This window comes from Mastigoproctus giganteus, chromosome 4, assembly GCF_048544385.1.
Source record: "Mastigoproctus giganteus isolate SK-2022 chromosome 4, ASM4854438v1, whole genome shotgun sequence".
Taxonomy (NCBI): domain Eukaryota; kingdom Metazoa; phylum Arthropoda; class Arachnida; order Uropygi; family Thelyphonidae; genus Mastigoproctus; species Mastigoproctus giganteus.
In genome coordinates this window covers 148663792-148682378 of record NC_143578.1, presented here as the reverse complement: position 1 = coordinate 148682378, position 18587 = coordinate 148663792, and the positions used below count along the sequence as shown (strand labels likewise).

Below are 18587 nucleotides of genomic sequence, written 5' to 3'. Positions count from 1 at the left end.
ACAAAAGAACTGGATGCAGGGAATAACTTTGATATTATATACTTGGATCTTAGAAAGGCTTTTGATACTGTTGCACATGGAAGACTGCTACACAAATTGGAGCAGTGTGACATTGGAGGCAAATTGCTGCTATGGATAAAGGGGTGGTTGAGGGGGAGAAGACAGAGAGTGGTAATCAATGGACACTGCTCATCGTGGACTAATGTTATTAGTGGAGTCCCTCAGGGCTCAGTGTTGGGTCCATTATTGTTTTCTGTATTTATAAATGATATTGATGATGGTATATCAAGCTTAATGTCCAAGTTTGCAGATGATACAAAGGTTGGCAGGGTTGTCAAGGACACTACTGACACTATGCTGCTGCAACAGGATCTGGAAAGGTTGAGCAGATGGGCTGAGAGGTGGCAAATGAAGTTTAACATTGACAAATGTAAAGTACTACACATGGGAAACAGCAACCCCAGAGCAACGTATCAACTCTGTGGTACTACACTGACAGTGGTAGAGAATGAAAGTTACTTGGGGGTGATTGTGCAGGCAGATATGAAGTTCTCTGAGCAGTGCAGACGGGCTGCAAGAGTAGCTCATGGAGTATTGTCAATGATATACAGGAATTTTTCCAGCAGGGATAAGGAGGTGATTATTCCCTTGTATAAGGCAATGGTCAGGCCACACCTAGAGTACTGTATACAGGTCTGGAGGCCTCATTTCAAGAAGGATGTAGAGCTGCTGGAACGAGTACAGAGAAGGGCAACAAGATTAGTGAATGGAACAAAGGGGTGCTCTTACGAAGAAAGGCTTAAGTTTTGCAAATTACAGTGTCTGGAGACTAGGCACCAGCGAGGTGATCTGATAGAGGTGTATAAAGCTTTGAATGGTTTAAGCATGCTCAATGCTGATGGGATTCTTCCTCTAGCTCAGAAAAATCACCTGAGAGGGCATAAATTCAAATTGAGGAAAGACAGATGTAGGATAGACGTGCGGAAATTTGCCTTTAGCCACGGGTGGTTGGTTGGTGGAACAGACTGCCATCCCTTGTGGTGGAGGTTGATAGCCTGACTGCCATCCCTTGTGGTGGAGGTTCATAAATTCAAATTGAGGAAAGACAGATGTAGGATAGACGTGCGGAAATTTGCCTTTAGCCAGCGGGTGGTTGGTTGGTGGAACAGACTGCCATCCCTTGTGGTGGAGGTTGATAGCCTAAATAAGTTTAAGGCTCAGCTGGACAGGTATTTTGAACGAACAGAGGGGTGAAGTGGAAGTGGGTTTTTTTGGCTGATGCTGCATAAGCTTGCTTTCTTGCATCAAATGCCTCTACTAATGCTAATCTCTCCAGGGCCGAATTGATCGACAAGGCTCTCGTCATATACTCCTATCGTGTCTGGGCAGAATTGCAGACACTTTCAAATTCAACCCTAACTTTTTTTCAGCATTGACTTGTACTTGTTAATCAATTCTGCCGGTCTCCTACTCTTAATATCATTATTGCCAATGTGTACAACAATATCACCCTTTGTGCCTTAAAATATCATATCTGCTCTACAACATCATCAACCTTTGACCCTGGCAGACATATCCTGGTCCTGTTCCAACTATCCTTTTTGCACAATATGTTCCCTGTTTTCCTGACAATAGAGTCACCTACAACAACTGGTTCCTTTGGGAACAGCGCATTCTGCTTTGGGGGTTGCCACTGTGTTGCGTGATGTTCAAGTACAAGCTCTGGCATTGATGTTTTTTTTTTTTTTTTTTTTTTTCTAGGAGCATTAGCAACTAAGGCCATATTGCTCTGGGGGATATGCAGTGGTCATTCCCTGACCTTTCCGCATCCTCTGTATTTGGTGGGCATGGGCTCGAACCCCGGTCTAATCAAGAAGTGTGTGCTACGCACAGCTGCTCCTGCCCACCTGGCTACGGAGGCAACTAGCATTGATGCGGGCAGCTGAGAGCTTGATAGGCCCCTCAATTTAAATCCTTCGAGAGCATCCACTCTATCCTTCAAGCTCTCATATAAGCCCATAACAATGCTGAGTTGGCATCTGATTTCCTCACATTCCTTACATCACGCACACACAAAGACATTCACACACACAAGACATTTGCATCACACACACACACAAAGGTATATGAGGCTTAATGTCCCTTGGCAATATCATGTGAAAGACAGAAGCATATTAAACTCTAACAGGGAGCTTAATAATTTTGCAATAACTGAGAGAAAAGTGCCGCAATAATTGTTGAAGTTAAACATAAGAAAGGCACCTTGGGTAGATGGGATCTATCTGGTTATATTAAAGGAGTCAGTAAAGAAAGTAAGCAAACCCTTAGCCATAATTATGAGATCATCCTCAGACTGAGGGGAGGGCCCCACAGACTGGCGATATGCAAAGGTATCCTCAATTCATAAAAGAGGATCTAAATGTGCTACAAGTTATTGCAGATCTGTTAGTTTAACTTCTGTTCTGGCTATGATGTGGTCACAAAGGAACTGAATACAAAAATAATTTTTCTATGATATACTTGGATTTCCAGAAAGCTTTTGATACTGTTGCACATGGAAGACTACTGTACAAATTGGAGCAGTAAAGCATTAAGGGAAAGTTGCTACAAAGGATATAAGGGTGGTGCAGTGGGAGAACACAGCGAGTGATAATCAATGGACACTTCTCTTTGTGGACTAATGTTATTAGTGGATTCCCCAGGGTTCATTTTTGGACCCATTGTTGTTTTATATATTTATCAATATATAAAACAGCAATATTGATGGAGAGATATGAGGCTTAATGTCCAAGTTTGCAGATGATACTAAGTTTGGCAGGTTTATTAATGACAGTATGTTACTGCAACAGGATCTAGAAAAGTTGGGCAGATGTGCTGTGAAGTGGCTACTGAAGTTTATTATTGACAAATGCAAGTACTGCATATGGGTAGAAGTAATACCAGAGAAAAATACGAGATAGAGAATCAAATTGTAAATAATTGTGCAGTCAGATATGAAGTTTTCTGAGGAGAGCAGACAGGCTGCCAGAGCAGGTAACATGGTCTTGTAAATGATATACAGGAATTTTGCTAGTAGGGAAAAGGAGGTGATTATCCCTTTGTATAAGGTGGTCAGGTCATGCCTTGAGTACTGCATACAAGTCTGGAGGCCTCATTTTGGGAATGATGTAGAGTTGCTAGAATGAGTACAGAGAAGGGCAACAAGATTGGTGAGGGGAATGAGCGGGTTGTCTTACCAAGAAAGACTGTATTATTGCATATTTATTTATTTACTTTACCTTCATTTCTGGACCAACATTTCTGCGAAAAGCATCAATGCTTTTTGCAAAGCATTGATGCTTTGCAAAAACTAAGGTTGTATTCAGAATTAGCCTAATCAAATTCATTAAGAAAATCCAATAAATGCAGATAAATAGAACCCTTTTTGAAAATTTGTTATAGTGTTATTATTTTCAGAGAACGTTTGTTCCTTAAAATAATAATAATAATAATATCACATCAAAGCATGGTTACTTTTATTAATTTTCAAAATTGTAATATTTTGATGTTTGTTTATATCTTTCTTTTATGAAATTTGATATTTCCTCTTTTGTCAAAAATATGTTTCTTTTTTACCTGTTCATAAAAAGAAATTTGGAAAAACACTGTTCTCATCATTGCTGAAATATGTTGATTGGTAGGATGACTTTTGGTTAGACAGAAGCGTTGTATTTGTGAGAAAACTCGCAGAGCCACTCTTTTTTTTTTTTTTTTTTTTAATTTAACGGAATAAATAGGTGACCTTGTTGTATAATTTTTATATAATAAAGGTTGCTAACAACCTATATTATATAAAATTTATAAAATAAATTTATTTTTTAAAGGAACTTTAATGCAATTGCAACTATTAGTTTTTCACATTAGAATATGTAAATTTATTTTATTACTTGCAGCTAACTTCTTTTTATATTTGATGAAGTTAATCTGTATTTAAAATGATCTTATGCATTTGCTTATTTTTTATTTATTTATTTATTATTTTAATTATTTTTTTAGTGGCACCACATATAATAACTCCAATGAAAGAACAACGAGTTAAAGTTGGACAGATCCTTGATATTGATATTAAATTTATTGGGGAACCACCTCCTGAAGTGATATGGGACCTTAATGGTAAAGTTATGAAAGCTGATGACAGATGCAGTATTTCCTCCTTTGAGACATACACTGTGATCCATATAATCAATGCTCGTCGAGCAGATAGTGGTTTATATAACCTTAAGCTAACTAACAGCAGTGGCATCGATTCTGGAACACTTAAAGTTATTGTCTTAAGTAAGTTTAGAAGTGTTTTTGAATTTCTTTTTTGAAGTAGTAGAAAGGTTAATAGTTACACTCTTTTAACGAAAATGCCAGAAATAATTTAAGAGAAAATAGTAATGGTGGTAGTAGGATTACATAATTTGAACAGGAAATTGTATTATAGCTTTTTTCTGTCATTAGTATTATGAAAATGGACTTAAAGCACATAAAAAAAAGTGTAATGTTAGCCAAGTTGGTGTAAATTTTGCATCTCCTCAAATTTTCTCTTATATTTTTCTTCTTCCTTTCTGATAGTCTAGATGCTATTTCTTTATTATGATTACTTGTGTAGACAGGTAATAGTTTGATGTCATCAATGATTACCTATTACTACAGTATTTGAGTTGTACTTGAATAAATAGAACAGTTGATCTTGGGTCACAAGCTGCCTCTAATTCAGCTTTTCTCAAACTGTGTTCCATGAGATGTGAACAAGTGTTCCACGAAAAATCGTAATTAATAATTAAAAAAAATAAAATAAATAAATTTTGCATATTTGTAGTGTACACCACTTTTGTATCATTATAATATTTAACATAATTTTTTTTCAGTTATTAATATGCTGGCACAGAAATAATAATCAAATAGACCATGGAACACTTTATTTTGGCGGGCTTTGCATAGAGAAGTGTGTGTAGAGGTAATGACACCCACAAAAAAGTAGCAATGTGGTGATCTAGTATACCATTCACATGCAATATAGCCTGGAGTACACGGGTTGAAGGAGAGGAGGAAGCGAACAGCTATCATAACTAAATTCACTTCCTTTTATAAATTTTTTTTTTTGATGATTATTAGTATTTCAAAATATTATTATTAAAATATGTGATCATGGATTGGTGGTTGAAAAAAGGAACTTTAAAACGAGAAGCAAAGTACTTCTAGTAGTGCAACTGTGGTCGATAAAAACGAACACAATATTGTCACACTTCAAAGTGAGAATGAACAGCCTTTTGTTCCCCAGAAATGTGAAGTATGAATGCAAAAGTATGATGACAGTTATTTGCATTTCGGCTTTACATGTGTTGGAAATAAAGATGCTCCTGATGCACAGTGCGTCCTATGTAATAAACTATTAGCAATACTTCTTTGGCTCTTGCTAAACTTGTGTTTCATAAGTGTTCTGTGAATATGTTGTGAGATGAAAAGTGTTTCATGACTAAAAAAGTTTGGAAAACACTGCTCTAATTAAAGGTCTCAATTTTTTGTGTTGAAAGAATTCCTTACCTCTGTAATATCTGTCCCTAGATATTCCTCTTAGTTCCAACTCAGTTCAGCTTTCCTTCTCCGTGGTTCAGATAACCCTTGGCTTCATCCTTCATACTTTTCAGTTGGCTTTATCACTGGTTGTTATCACTTCTTCCATGTGGCTGAGCAGAAAGTTGCCTTCTTCAGAGGAAGTAGCTTTTCCAACGAGAAAGGAGTAAAACATGCAATATGAAACCCACTGTTAACATGAGACTGGGTGCTCATTTTACTACTTCTTCAGGCATTAATAATTGCAGATTAAAGACCGGTGGCAGTAATTGCGGTGTATTGATGTGGCATTTACTTAAACATGTAACTGCCATCAAGGGTAAAGGGAAGGGTTTTGCTTTCATAAAGGAGATTACAGTGGTCTCAGACAGTTTTTAAATTCTGAACAGTGGGACTGACTGATGATGTTACCATTGGCAAATTCTAAATGAGAAATATTCAAGGAAATAATTATAGAAGCTGTTAGGCTTTTCATACCAACTGAGAAATACTGTTCAAAACTTAGACCTAAACGGATGTCAGATGAACTACTCAGACAAGTGGGAAAGAAGAAAAATACATGGGATGCATATAAATTACCAGGTGATACAGAAGCCTATGGTAGATATAAACTATGCAATCAAGTCACAAAGAGGTTAGGCAATGCAGATTATGAATTGTCTCTGGCAAAGAATGCCAAGAAAAGCAGCAAAGGTTTCTGTATTTATATTAACAGTAGAACTAAGGGGTTAAATCACATTGGTTCACTTGACGTTGATGGTTTAAGCGTTGGTGATCCTTCGATGTTGATGGTTTAACCATTTATGATCCTTCTCAGGTTGCAGACAAACTAAATAGGTATTTTTCATCTACTTTCATTCAGGAGTTCTTTTGCAAAAGGAATGCCAGAGGTTTATCAAACCGTAACAGGGAGCTAAATGATATTTTTGATAACTGAGAGGAAAGAAGAAGAGAAACTGTGGAAATTAAACATAAAAAATTTACCTGAGATGGATTGGATCTATCAAATTGTATTAATTGAGGTAGCAGAGGAGGAAAACATCATTATTGTGAGAGCATCTTTGGATTCAGAGGATATCCATATGAACTGGAGATGTGTGAATGTATCCCCCAGTTAACTAAGGGGCATCAAAAGGTGACATGAGTAATTACAGACCTGTTAGCTTAACTTCTGTTCCAAGTTAAAGAGAATCACTCATTAAAGAAGTAATATATCTAGACAGAAATGCAATTCTACTGCAGTCATAGCATGGATTTCTTAAAGGGTTATTTTGTCTGACCAATCTGATTAGATACTCTGATGCATTGACAAAGAAACTTGATGCAAAAAATAATTTTGATATCTTATACTTAAATTTCAGGAAAAGTTTTGATACTACTGCACATAAAAAGACTGCTATAAAAATTAGAGCAGAGTGGCATTAAGTGAAAGATACTTCTATGGATAAAGGGATATTTGAATGGGAGAAGACAATGATTATCAGTGGACAGTGCTCTTCCTGGACTAATGTTATTGGTGGAGACCAACAGTGTTCGGTGCTGGGCCCATTTGATGTTTTCTGTATTTTTCAGTGATATTGATGAGGGTGTATCGGGCTTAATGACTAAGTTTGCAGATGATATGAAGGTTGACAAGCTGGTTAATGACAGCTGGTTGGTAACAACTGACGATGTTACCAACAGTAAATTCTAAGTGGGAAGCATTTAAGGAATTAATCGTGGATGCTACTAAAAGTTACAGAATTACGTGGATGCTACTAAAAGTTACAGATGCTACTAAAAGTTACTACCTATTAAGAAATATTGTTCAAGGTTTAGACCTAAATGGTTATCAAATGAACTAATGAGACTCGTAACAGAGAAGAAAAATGCATGGGATGCATAGAAATTATCAAGCGACTTAGAAGTCTATGGCAGATATAAGCTAGTCTGTAATCAGGTCACAAAGGAGGTTAGGCAGGTGAAGGCAGATTATGAGAAATCCTTGGCAAAAGAAAAACAGCAAGGATTTCTTTACTTATATAAACTCTAAAAGGAATGGGATGAATCTGATTGGTCCACTTGGCATCGATGGTTTACCTATTGATGTTCCTGCTCAGATAGCAAACAAACTGAATGAGTATTTTGCATCTACATTCACACATGAGGAATTATTAAGGTTTGAAAATGGCAGAAGGTTATTAAATTGTAGCAGGGTACTTAATGATTTTGTAATAACTGAGAGCAAAGTGGAGGAGAAATTGTTGATGTTAAACATAAGAAAAGCACCTGGGGCGGATGGGATCTATCCAGTTATATTAAAGGAGGCGGCAAAGCAACAAAGCAAACCCTTAGCCATAATTATGAGAGCATCCTTGGACTCAGTGGAGGTGCCCACGGACTGGAGATGTGGAAATGTATCCCCGATTCACAAAGGGGGACAAAGGGTGACACGAGTAATTACAGACCAGTTAGTTTAACTTCTGTTCCAGGTAAAATAATGGAGTCACTGGTTAAAGATGCATTACAGGATCATCTAGACAAGACTGCAGCAATAATTCAGACACAGCATGGGTTTGTTAAGGGAAAGTCTTGTCTGACAAATTTGATTGGTTATTATGATGTGGTTACAAAGGAACTGGATGCAAAAAATGATTTTGATATCATATATTTGGATTTCAGGAAAGCTTTTGACACTGTTGTGCATGGAAGACTATTGTACAAATTGGAGCAGAATGGTATTAAGGGTAAGTTGGTACAATGGATAAAAGGATGGTTAAGTGGGAGAAGACAGAGGGTGGTAATCAATGGGTGCTGCTCTTCATGGACTAATGTTATTAGTGGAGTTCCACAGGGTTCGGTGTTGGGTCCACTGTTGTTTTGTTTATTTATCAATGATATTGATGAAGGTATATCAGGCTTAGGTCAAAGTTTGCAGATGATACAAAGTTGGCAATGTTGTTAATGACAGTAATGGCAGTGTGCTACAGCAACAGGATCTAGATAATTTGGACAGATGGGCTAAGAAGTAGCAACTGAGGTTTAACCTTGACAAATGCAAAGTACTGCATATGGGTATAAGTAACCCGAAAGAAAAGTACGAACTGTATGATACTACACTTAAGGTGGTAGAAAATTAAGAAGTCCTGGGAGTAATTGTGTAGTCAGATATGAAGTTTTCTGAGCAATGCAGACAGGCTGCCAGGGTGGAGTTTTGTCAATGATATATAGGAATTTTGTTAGCAGGGAAAAGGAGGTGATTGTCTCTCTGTAGAAGGCAATGGTCAGGCCACGCCTTGAGTACTGCGTGCAGGTCTGGAGGCCTCACTTTAGGAAGAATGTCGATTTGCTTGAGCATGTACAGAGAAGGGCAACAAGATTGGTGAGGGAAATGAAGGGATACTCTTACCAAGAGAGGCTTAAGGTCTGCAAAATGCAGTGGCTGGAGACCAGGCACCTGCGCAGTGATCTGATTTAGGTGTGTGAAGCCTTGAATGGGTTGAGCATGCTGAATTATGATGGGATCCTTCCACTTGTTCAGATTACGAACCTAAGGAGGCATAAATTCAAATTAAGAAAAGTCAGATGTAGAATAGATGTGTGGAAATTTGCCTTTAGCCAGCGGGTGGTTAATTGCTGGAACAAACTTCCATCTGTTGTTGTGGAAGTTGATAGGTTGAATAAATTTAAGGAGGAACTGGACAGGCATTTGGAGGGAACGGTGCGATTTTTTTTTTTTTTTTTTTGGCTGATGCTGCATAAGCTCATACACTTGCTTTCTTGCATCACATGCCACTACTACTACTACTACAAAACATCTGTGTAGTACTACACTCAGGTAGTAGAGAATAAAAAAGACTTGGGGTTATTTGTGCAGTCAGATATAACTGTTGTCTGAGTCTTCTACGACTGCTAGGACAGTTCATGGGGTTTCAATGATATACAGGAATTTTGCTAGCAGGGACAAGAAGGCAATCATAATGACACATCTTGTGTATTCCAGATGTAGTCTAACCATTCTTGTATGCAGTTTTGAAGATGTGGCCTAACCTCACTAATCACGTTGTCTTTTCTGCACCTGCTCTGTTTTTGTGGATGGAGGGAAGGTAACGAGATTAATTAGGGCAACAAAAGATTGCTGTTAAGGCTTTATTTCTGCGAATATCAGTATCTGGAGACTAGGCACCTTCGAGGATATCTGATTGAGGTAATTAAAACTTTGAAAGGATTGCATAAGCTAATTGCTAATGGCATCCTTCCTTCTTAGACAACATGTATGAGGAGACATAAATTTAAATTGAGAAAGGCTAGTTGGATTTAAAGATATGTCGAAATTTGCATTCAGCCAGTAGGTAGTTTACTGTTGAAATCAACTACCCAACCAAACTTCCATCGGATGTTGTAGTGGTGACTAGTTGAAATAGAATTAAAGGAAGAACTGAAGAAGAGTAGTTAGTTATGTCATTTATATCTAAGGGACCAACGTGATTCATAATCTTTTCACAGTCTGTTATTCTGAAAGTAGGTGTACAATAGAGTTTGGTGCCTAGCGATGTACTCTTTGTGGTCAGAACAAACAATATTTGTAGAATATTTCACCTAATTTTAATGTTGACCTTTCTCTCTCCTGTTCACCTCACAATACCTTGGCCAGCATCAGAAAAAAAAAAAAAAAAACTTCCCACATCATCTGCCCATCCCTTCTAATAGTCAGTCTAGTTCTTCCCTGAATTCATCCCAACTACCCACTGGCAATTTTTTTTTTTTTTTTTTTTTTTGGTTTTGAGGAGCATTAGCAACTAAGGCCATATTGCTCCGGGAATATGCGGTGGTCATTCCCTGACCTTTCCACATCCTTCGTATTTGGTGGTGACGGGCTCGAACCCCGGTCTAATCAAGAAGCGTGTGCTACGCACTGCTGCTCCTTCCCACCTGGCTACGGAGGCGCCACCCACTGGCTGAAGGCAAACTTCCACACATCTGTCCTGCAACCAGTGTTCCTCAATTTAAATTTATGCCCCCTCGGGTGTATTCTTAACAAGATAAAGGATGCCATCAGCATTGAGCTTGTCAATCCATTTAAAGCTTTAGATACCTCTATCAGATCACTTTGCAGGTACCTAGTGTTCAGATGCTGCAATTTGCATAATTTACAGCCTTTCTTGATAAGTGCACCCTTTTATTTCCCCTGCCTATACAAAGGGTTAAGTGAATAATATCATTTATTAACCATGTTGGGGGGCGGGAGTGTTGATTACATTTGGTTATATTTAGTCACATCGACCAAATATTGTTTCATTCTTTAAATTTTGCCACTGATATGATATTGAGTACACAGTCTGTTTATATCTCTCGCCTTCTTCAGTCTCCCTTCCCTTCAAAGATGCATTTTTATATGAAGAGTCATATCGAATAATGCTTCCTTCATTTTGTTTTTCAAAATGAAGATTGATTATAAACTGCTTATACTAGTTAGCCTTCTTTTGCTAATTAGTTGGAAAACAAATAATTGGAATCACAATTAGTAGAAACACAGTCAATATATTCTAGAAAATATCAAGACAATTCAAACATTGAAGTAACATAATATTTTAAGTAACCTTTGATTCAAGGTGCCAAGCATTATAGTGATCAAGCAATTCTTTGAGTGATTTCTAGAGCACTTTCAAAAAGATATAGTTTTGTTTCACGTTTAAAAGTTCTTTTACTTTCCTATTTATTAATAGACAACTTAGTCTTATGAACTGTAAGCAAGTTTCAGAAAGAAAAAAACACATTTCTTTCCTTTTTTTTTCCTTTTAAATTAACTTACTAACTCATATATCTCTTGGTCACTCTAGCCTCCCTGTGGCGGGGCTGGTAATCTTGGCAGTAAAGGTTCTCTGCCAAGTGCTAAAAGGAGCTAACATAGATCATGATGACCATTATCCATCTGTTGAGTCTCATGGCTCAACTTGTTCAAAGACAGATGAAACTGATTTTGACACTTCCCATCCCAAGAGGCAAAGAACAGAAGGATCCAAAAAGGAATCACCAATGTTCCTTATAATACATTCCCAAACAAGTCAACTGATAGGTGCACTTTCTCCATTTCTTATCCAGAAATGTCTTGAGAATGCTGCTGGACCACCTAAAATGGTGAAAAGACTCCGCTCTGGAGATCTACTTATAGAGACCATGAATAGTAGGCACTCTGAAGCCTTACTCAAAATATCAAACTTTGCAGGTATTCCTGTTACAGTAACTCCTCATGCCACCCTAAATACATTTAAAAGGCATGCTCTCTGAATGGGACTTAATAAATGTTTCTGAAGAGGAATTAGTCCAAGAGCTACAAGGCCAAAAAGTTGTACAGGTGAAGAGAATTAAAATCAAGAAAGACAGTGAACTGGTTCTGACATGTAGTGTTATACCAACCTTTTCAACACAACCCTGCCAGCTACAGTTAAGGCTGGATATCTCAACTGCCTTATCTGAATTTATATCCCTAATCCTCTCATGTGCTTCAAGTGCCAAAAATTTGGCCATGCTCAAACAGTGTGTAGAGGGGTTTCAGTGTGTCCCAACTACAGAGCCAAGGAACACACCCAGACAGACTGCACAGCACAAACACCAGTATGTCCAAATTGTAAGGGTAGCCATCCAGCTTATTCAAAAGTCTGTGAAACCTGGAAAACAGGAAAGAGAATAGAAAAGTATAAAATAGAAAACAAAGTGACTTACCAAGAATCAAGGAAGGCGCCTCCGTAGCCAGGTGGGAAGGAGCAGCAGTGCGTAGCACACGCTTCTTGATTAGACCGGGGTTCGAGCCCGTCACCACCAAATACGGAGGATGCGGAAAGGTCATTCAGGGAATGACCACCGCATATCCCGGAACAATATGGCCCTAGTTGCTAATGCTCCTAAAAACCAAATAACAACAACAACAACAATCAAGGAAACAAGTTTTACTCACTGTACCAAAACGCATATGCAGATGGAATACAGAAATATAAATCAGAAGGAACTCAAACTGTCCATCTCAAAAGTGTCCATACCACCAGCCACATCTATTTCCGACTGGGCTTGGGCTGTTCTAGCGAGCCCACAGAAGCCCCAAAAGAACATGTAAAATAATAAGCAAATAATACCCCAGTCATCATACCACCAACTGTTATTCCCTCATGTTCGGATATTGAGAGGCTGAGAAATCCTAAACCACAAAAGACTCTAACCACAGATATGGAAATCAATAACACCAGTAACAATGATGAAACCATCTTAGAAACACTTGCTGAGGAAGACATGGACAATCAAAATATACAGCAGCTACAGGCACCTCATGCATCAGCAAACACACACTGTCTGCAAATATATGCCAATGGATTTAAATCTAATACATGTTTAGGTTCTGCAGTGGTTCTTCCTACTTGCATTATCTCTGAAGCTCCCTAGTTGCAGTATTTCACTGAGACCTTCATGTAATCAAAATGGCTATTGGACACATCAATAACAGTTCTAAACAAGAGATAATAATCTATACACTCTTTGAGTGCAGTAACTGCTTTACAACATAAATATCCCAACCCTCATCCTATTTTGAAAGAGATCAGAGCACACTTGATAAATCTAACAGAATACAACACAGTGGTAAGGTTAGATTCCTGGGCATGCTGGAATACACAGAAATGAGAAGGCAGGTGAAGCAGCTAAAAATCCCGTTAATCCTATATCTTCACTTGCCTTGATTCCATATATGGATTGCAAACTCAGTATAAAGCAGGGATGTATTGACCAGTGGGTATCAGTCTGGCAGCAACAAACCCATAATAAGCTCTTCCAAATAAAAAAAAAAAAATGCCACAGTACTGGAAATCTAGTTCACAATCAACAGATGAGAAGGTTGTCCTTGCAAGGACATGCATCGGGCATACCCATATCATTCACCTTCACTTGCTGACAGATGATGAAACTCCTTGCTGCTGTCACCATTGTTCTGCCCTACTAATGGTGAAACATATCCTTGACTGTCCACGCAACCATGCTGCTCGATTAACAAATTTTAAAGCAGTTCAAACCCAAAATAATTCGTTAGAAATTAACCAAATTCTTCTTGATGATGCAAGTCTGTCCAACCTATTTAATTTTTCAAAGAAAATTCATTTATACGAACTTATTTGAGATATGACTAGGAAAAAAAAAAGATTTCATTTGAAGAACTACTGTGACAGGCACAACTTGACCTTAGTTGCCCTTGTGCCAATAAACCCCATTAAAGCCAACCAATCTAAGCAACCTTTAAAATTTTAAATCTGCCTTTTTACTGCCCAGAGCACACATGAAACCCTCGGAAAGGTTAAAAAGTCAAGTTGTTCAGCTACCAAAACAAGTTCAAGACAAAAATTTTGTGAAAGTCAGTCATCATGATTCTTGTCACTGTACCCATCGAAATAAGTTGCCAAACCTTGTTATCTTGTGCTGTTGAAAGTTCAGCAAATGACTTAGAGCAATTAGCAGTACCTCTTTGTCACTTTATTAACGATGTATCAATTCAAAGTATGAATTACTCAAGAAATTTTATTTTTTTAGTCTCCTTTTAATTTGGAAATTAAGAGATATTGAGCTGAAGAATTACTTTATTCAGCTCTTTTCAAGGAGGGAAGACTAACAATCATCTTCCCTTGAAAAGTTATTGTTAATGTTATTGCCTAAAGAAGAATTTAATATCCTGTTCTTTAGGCATAATACCCAAAGATCCTTTTGCCTGTTCTTTGCTTTTCAGAAATTTTATTAATGATTTTTTATGTCACTGCTTTGTTTTATTCCTCAGATAAACCAGGAGCTCCTGAAGGTCCACTTCAAACTAATGAAGTAAATAAAGATAATGTATCTCTTTTGTGGCAACCACCAAAGGATGATGGAGGAAGTGAAATTTTGTAAGAAACTCTATTTTTATACTTCTGAGTATTTAGCTGTCAGCCTATACCACCCATGTAGGTAACTTATTCCAGTAATTTATAACTCGCTGGCTAAAATAAAAGAAAACTTCCTGCAATCCAGTCTAAACATCTTCCCCGTAACTTGAAATTATGTCTCCCTGTTCTAGAATCATTTATAACCACGAAAATTTTGTCCTTCATTTTATTTATGCCTCCCAGAGCCTTAAACACTTCATTCAAGTCTCCTCTAAGTTGCCTAGTTTCCAAGCTCTGTAACCCACATATTTGAAGTCTTTCCTCATATGGATGCCCACTTGCAGATCTCACCAGACGAGTTAACAATATTTGGACCCTTTCAAGAAGATTATCATCTTTCTTTAGGTGCAGTCTCCATACTTGAATGCAGTATTCCAAGTGTAGTCTAACAATAGCCTTATATAATGGGATTATGACATCCTTATCTCTACTTGCAATAGTTCAATAAATTATCGATAGCACCATGGGCCTTCTTTGCAACCACGCTAGAATGCTTGGAGAACTTCATGTCTGACCGTATTGGTATACCTAAGTCCTTTTCCTCCACTACCAGCTTTAGTTCAACTCTGCCAAGTGTATATGTTATTTTGGAAGATTGTCTTATAATGGGGGATTTTAACTTCCCCGATATAGACTGGAACTTGTGGAATGGTCACTCGCTCACTAGCAAGACTTTCGTTGATTTATTGAATGATTGTTTCCTACAGCAGCATGTTCGAGAGGCAACTCGAGAGAGTAATACTCTTGATCTGGTTATCAGCAGTGATTATTCGAGCATTAAGAATTTGCAGATAAAGGAACCACTAGGAGACAGCGATCACAGTATACTGATGTGGGATATACTTAAATATATAACTACCATCCAAGATAAAGGGAAGGGTTTTTGCTTTCGTAAATGTGACTAAAATAGTCTCAGACAGTTTTTAAATTCTGCACAGTGGGACCAATTGATGATGTTACCAACAGCAAATTCTAAATGGAAGGCATTCAATGAATTGATCTTGGAAGATACTAGGTTTTCATACCAATTAAGAAATAGTATTCAAGCCTAAATGGATGTCAGATGAATTAGTGAGACTTGCGGCAGTGAAGAAAAATGCATGGAATGCATATTAATTATCAGGCAACACAGAAGCATATGTTAGATGTAAGCTAGTCTGGAATCAACTTATAAAGGAGTTTAGGCAAGCGAAGGCAGATTATGAGAACTCTTTGGCAAAGGATGCTAAGAAAAACAGCAAAGACTTCTTTACTTATATAAACTCTAGAATGAAGGGGATGAATCAGGGTGAGTCAAACGATTGATGAATTTCAATGGTTTGACTGTTGATGATCCCACTCAGATAGCTGACAAACTGAATGAGTATTTTGCATCGCCACAGAATTCTGTGTGGAAGTGGAGGACAGAATCTTTTTATACTCTAATAGGGAGCTTAATGATATTGAAATAACTGAGAGCAATGTGGAGAAAAAATTGTTGAAGTTAAAAAAAAGTTATATTTAAGGAAGTGGAAAAGGAATCAAGCAAATCCTTGGTCATTAATATGAGAGCATCCTTTGACTCAGGAGAAGTCCCCCACAGACTGGATATGTGCAAATATATCCCCAATTTACAAAGGGGTGAGGGGAATCAAAGGGTTACTCAAGTAATTACAGACCTGTTTGTTTAACTGTTGTTCCTGGGAAAATAATGGAGTCACTAGTTAAAGAAGCATTGCAGGATAATCTAGACAAGACTGCAGTAATAAATCAGACACAGCATGGGTTTGTTAAGGGAAAGCCTTGTCTGACCTATTTGATTGGACATTATGGTGTGGTTACAAAGGAACTGGTTGCAAAAAAATAATTTTTATATCATATACTTGAATTTCAGGAAAGCTTTTGATACTGTTGCGCATGGTTTGATTTGATTTCGATTTGATTTCGATTTTATTGGCGCAAAAGTTGTGCATGGAAGACTACTGTACAAATTGGAGCAGTATGATATTAAGGGAAAGTTGCTACAATGGATAAAAGGGTAGTTGAGTGGGAGAAAACAGAAGTGGTAATCAATGGACGCTGCTCTTTGTGGACTAGTGTTATTAGTGGAGTCCCACATGGTTCGGTGTTGGGCTCACTGTTGTTTTGTATATGTATCAATGATATTGATGAAGTTATATCATCATTAATATCCAAGTTTGCCAATGATACTAAGGTTGGCAGGGTTATTAATGACACTTATAGTGTGCTACTGCAACAGGATCTAGAAAAGTTGAGCAGATGAGCTGAGAAGTGGCAACTGAAGTTTAACATTGACAAATGCAAAGTACTGCATATGGGTAAAAGCAACCCCAGACAAACATAAAATGTGGCACTACACTTAGGGGGGGTGGTAGAGAATGAAAGAGACCTGGGAGTAATTGTGCAATCAGATATGAAGTTTGCTGAGGAGTGCAGACATGCTGCCAGAGCAGGTCATGGGATATTGTCATCGACATACAGGAATTTTACTTGTCAGGAAAAGGAGGTGATTATCCCTTTGTATAGAGCCATGGCTTGAGTACTGCATACGTTTCTGGAGGGCTAATTTTAGGTGAGATGTATAGCTGCTGGAACGAATAAAAAAATGTCAGTGTAACGTAGATGTTGCTGTTACACAAGCTTTTCTATCATATGCTTGTTACACAAGCTTATGTTATTATAAAAACACACCCATTAATTCACTTAAACTACTTTCTGCTTTCCTAGAACAGGGGAAAGTTCCGAAAGGCAATGAGATTGGTGAAGGAAACAAAGCGGTTCTGTTACCAAGATAGGCTTTTCTGCAGATTGCAGCATCTGGAAACCTCTGGATTGAGGTGTATAAAGCTTTGAATGGGTTGAGCAGGCTCAATTTTGATGGGATTCTTCCTCTTGCTCAGATTACGAGCCTTTGAGGGCATAAATTCAAATAGAGGAAAGACAGTTGTAGAAAAAATGTGTGGAAATTTGCCTTTAGCCAGTGGGTAGTTGATGGCTGGAAGTTGTGGAAGATTATAGCTTAAATAAACAGAAAGAGCAACTGGACAAACTTTTAGATGGAATGGATGTGTGAAATGTTTTTGGCCGATGCTACATAAGCTTTCTTTGTTGCATCTTATGCCACCTCCTGCTATTACTACACTAGCTAATCTCTATCCCTCCTAGAGAGTTACCCACAATTTGGGTCTGGTGGACTGTCTAGTTACCAAAGATGGAAAAATTACTTAACTGCATGAGGAGCTCTCTTTTTTTTTCATAACATTAATGTTGCCAAATTACAAATATATAGTAATAAATTTTTCCACTGTATGCATATTGATCATCACCTACTTTTTCAGCCAATAAAATCTTTATAAAAATCTTACTTTAGAACCACATGATTACATAGTGTAATCATCTGGAGTTAACGTAAAATGATTACAGTATGTTTATTTACTTAGAAATCCATTTACATAATTTAGATTTCTTTGAAACAGTGATAAGCGAATGCATTGTCAGTCTGTTTTATTTCACTTATTTTAAATAGGGGTTTTATTGTCGAAAAGAGAGACAAAACACATGGTGGAAGCTGGGTACCAGCAGTGACAGTATCTCCAAAGTCCACTTCGTGTGTTGTCCCAAGACTGATTGAAGGTACTGAGTATGAATTTAGAGTTATGGCCCAGAATTCTCAAGGAATTTCAGAACCTTTGAAGGCTGAACGATCTGTTCTAGCCAAAAGTCCATATAGTAAGTATATATTACAAAATAAATAATATTTAATCATTTATATTATGCTTCATATATATACTTATGATTTTATCAGGTTTCCATCACAGTGAATATTTCCGAAGTATGATTAGCAAAATTTTACTTGGGTAAATTTATTAAAGCTGTCTTTCAGAATTTTTCATTTATCTATATACAGTAAAAGTCCTGTGTGTTCATATCAGATGTATTGGTAAATTCCAACTTGTCAGCCAGCAATAACATACATAATTTGACAAATTATACCCTCCAAATCCTAGACCCCATAAGACATCTCAAATTGCGCCTCCGTAGCCAGGTGGGAAGGAG

General features: G+C 37.5%; 1 protein-coding gene across 1 annotated transcript in view; it reads left to right on the top strand.

Annotated features, from left to right (window-relative positions):
- LOC150087120 (twitchin-like) overlaps positions 1–18587 on the top strand; it is a 3511780-nt gene that overhangs the window by 2180178 nt on the left and 1313015 nt on the right. The window contains 3 exon segments of the mRNA XM_090372971.1: positions 4036–4314; positions 14387–14492; positions 18058–18260. Of these exon segments, the coding sequence (XP_090229097.1) occupies positions 4036–4314; positions 14387–14492; positions 18058–18260 (588 nt within the window).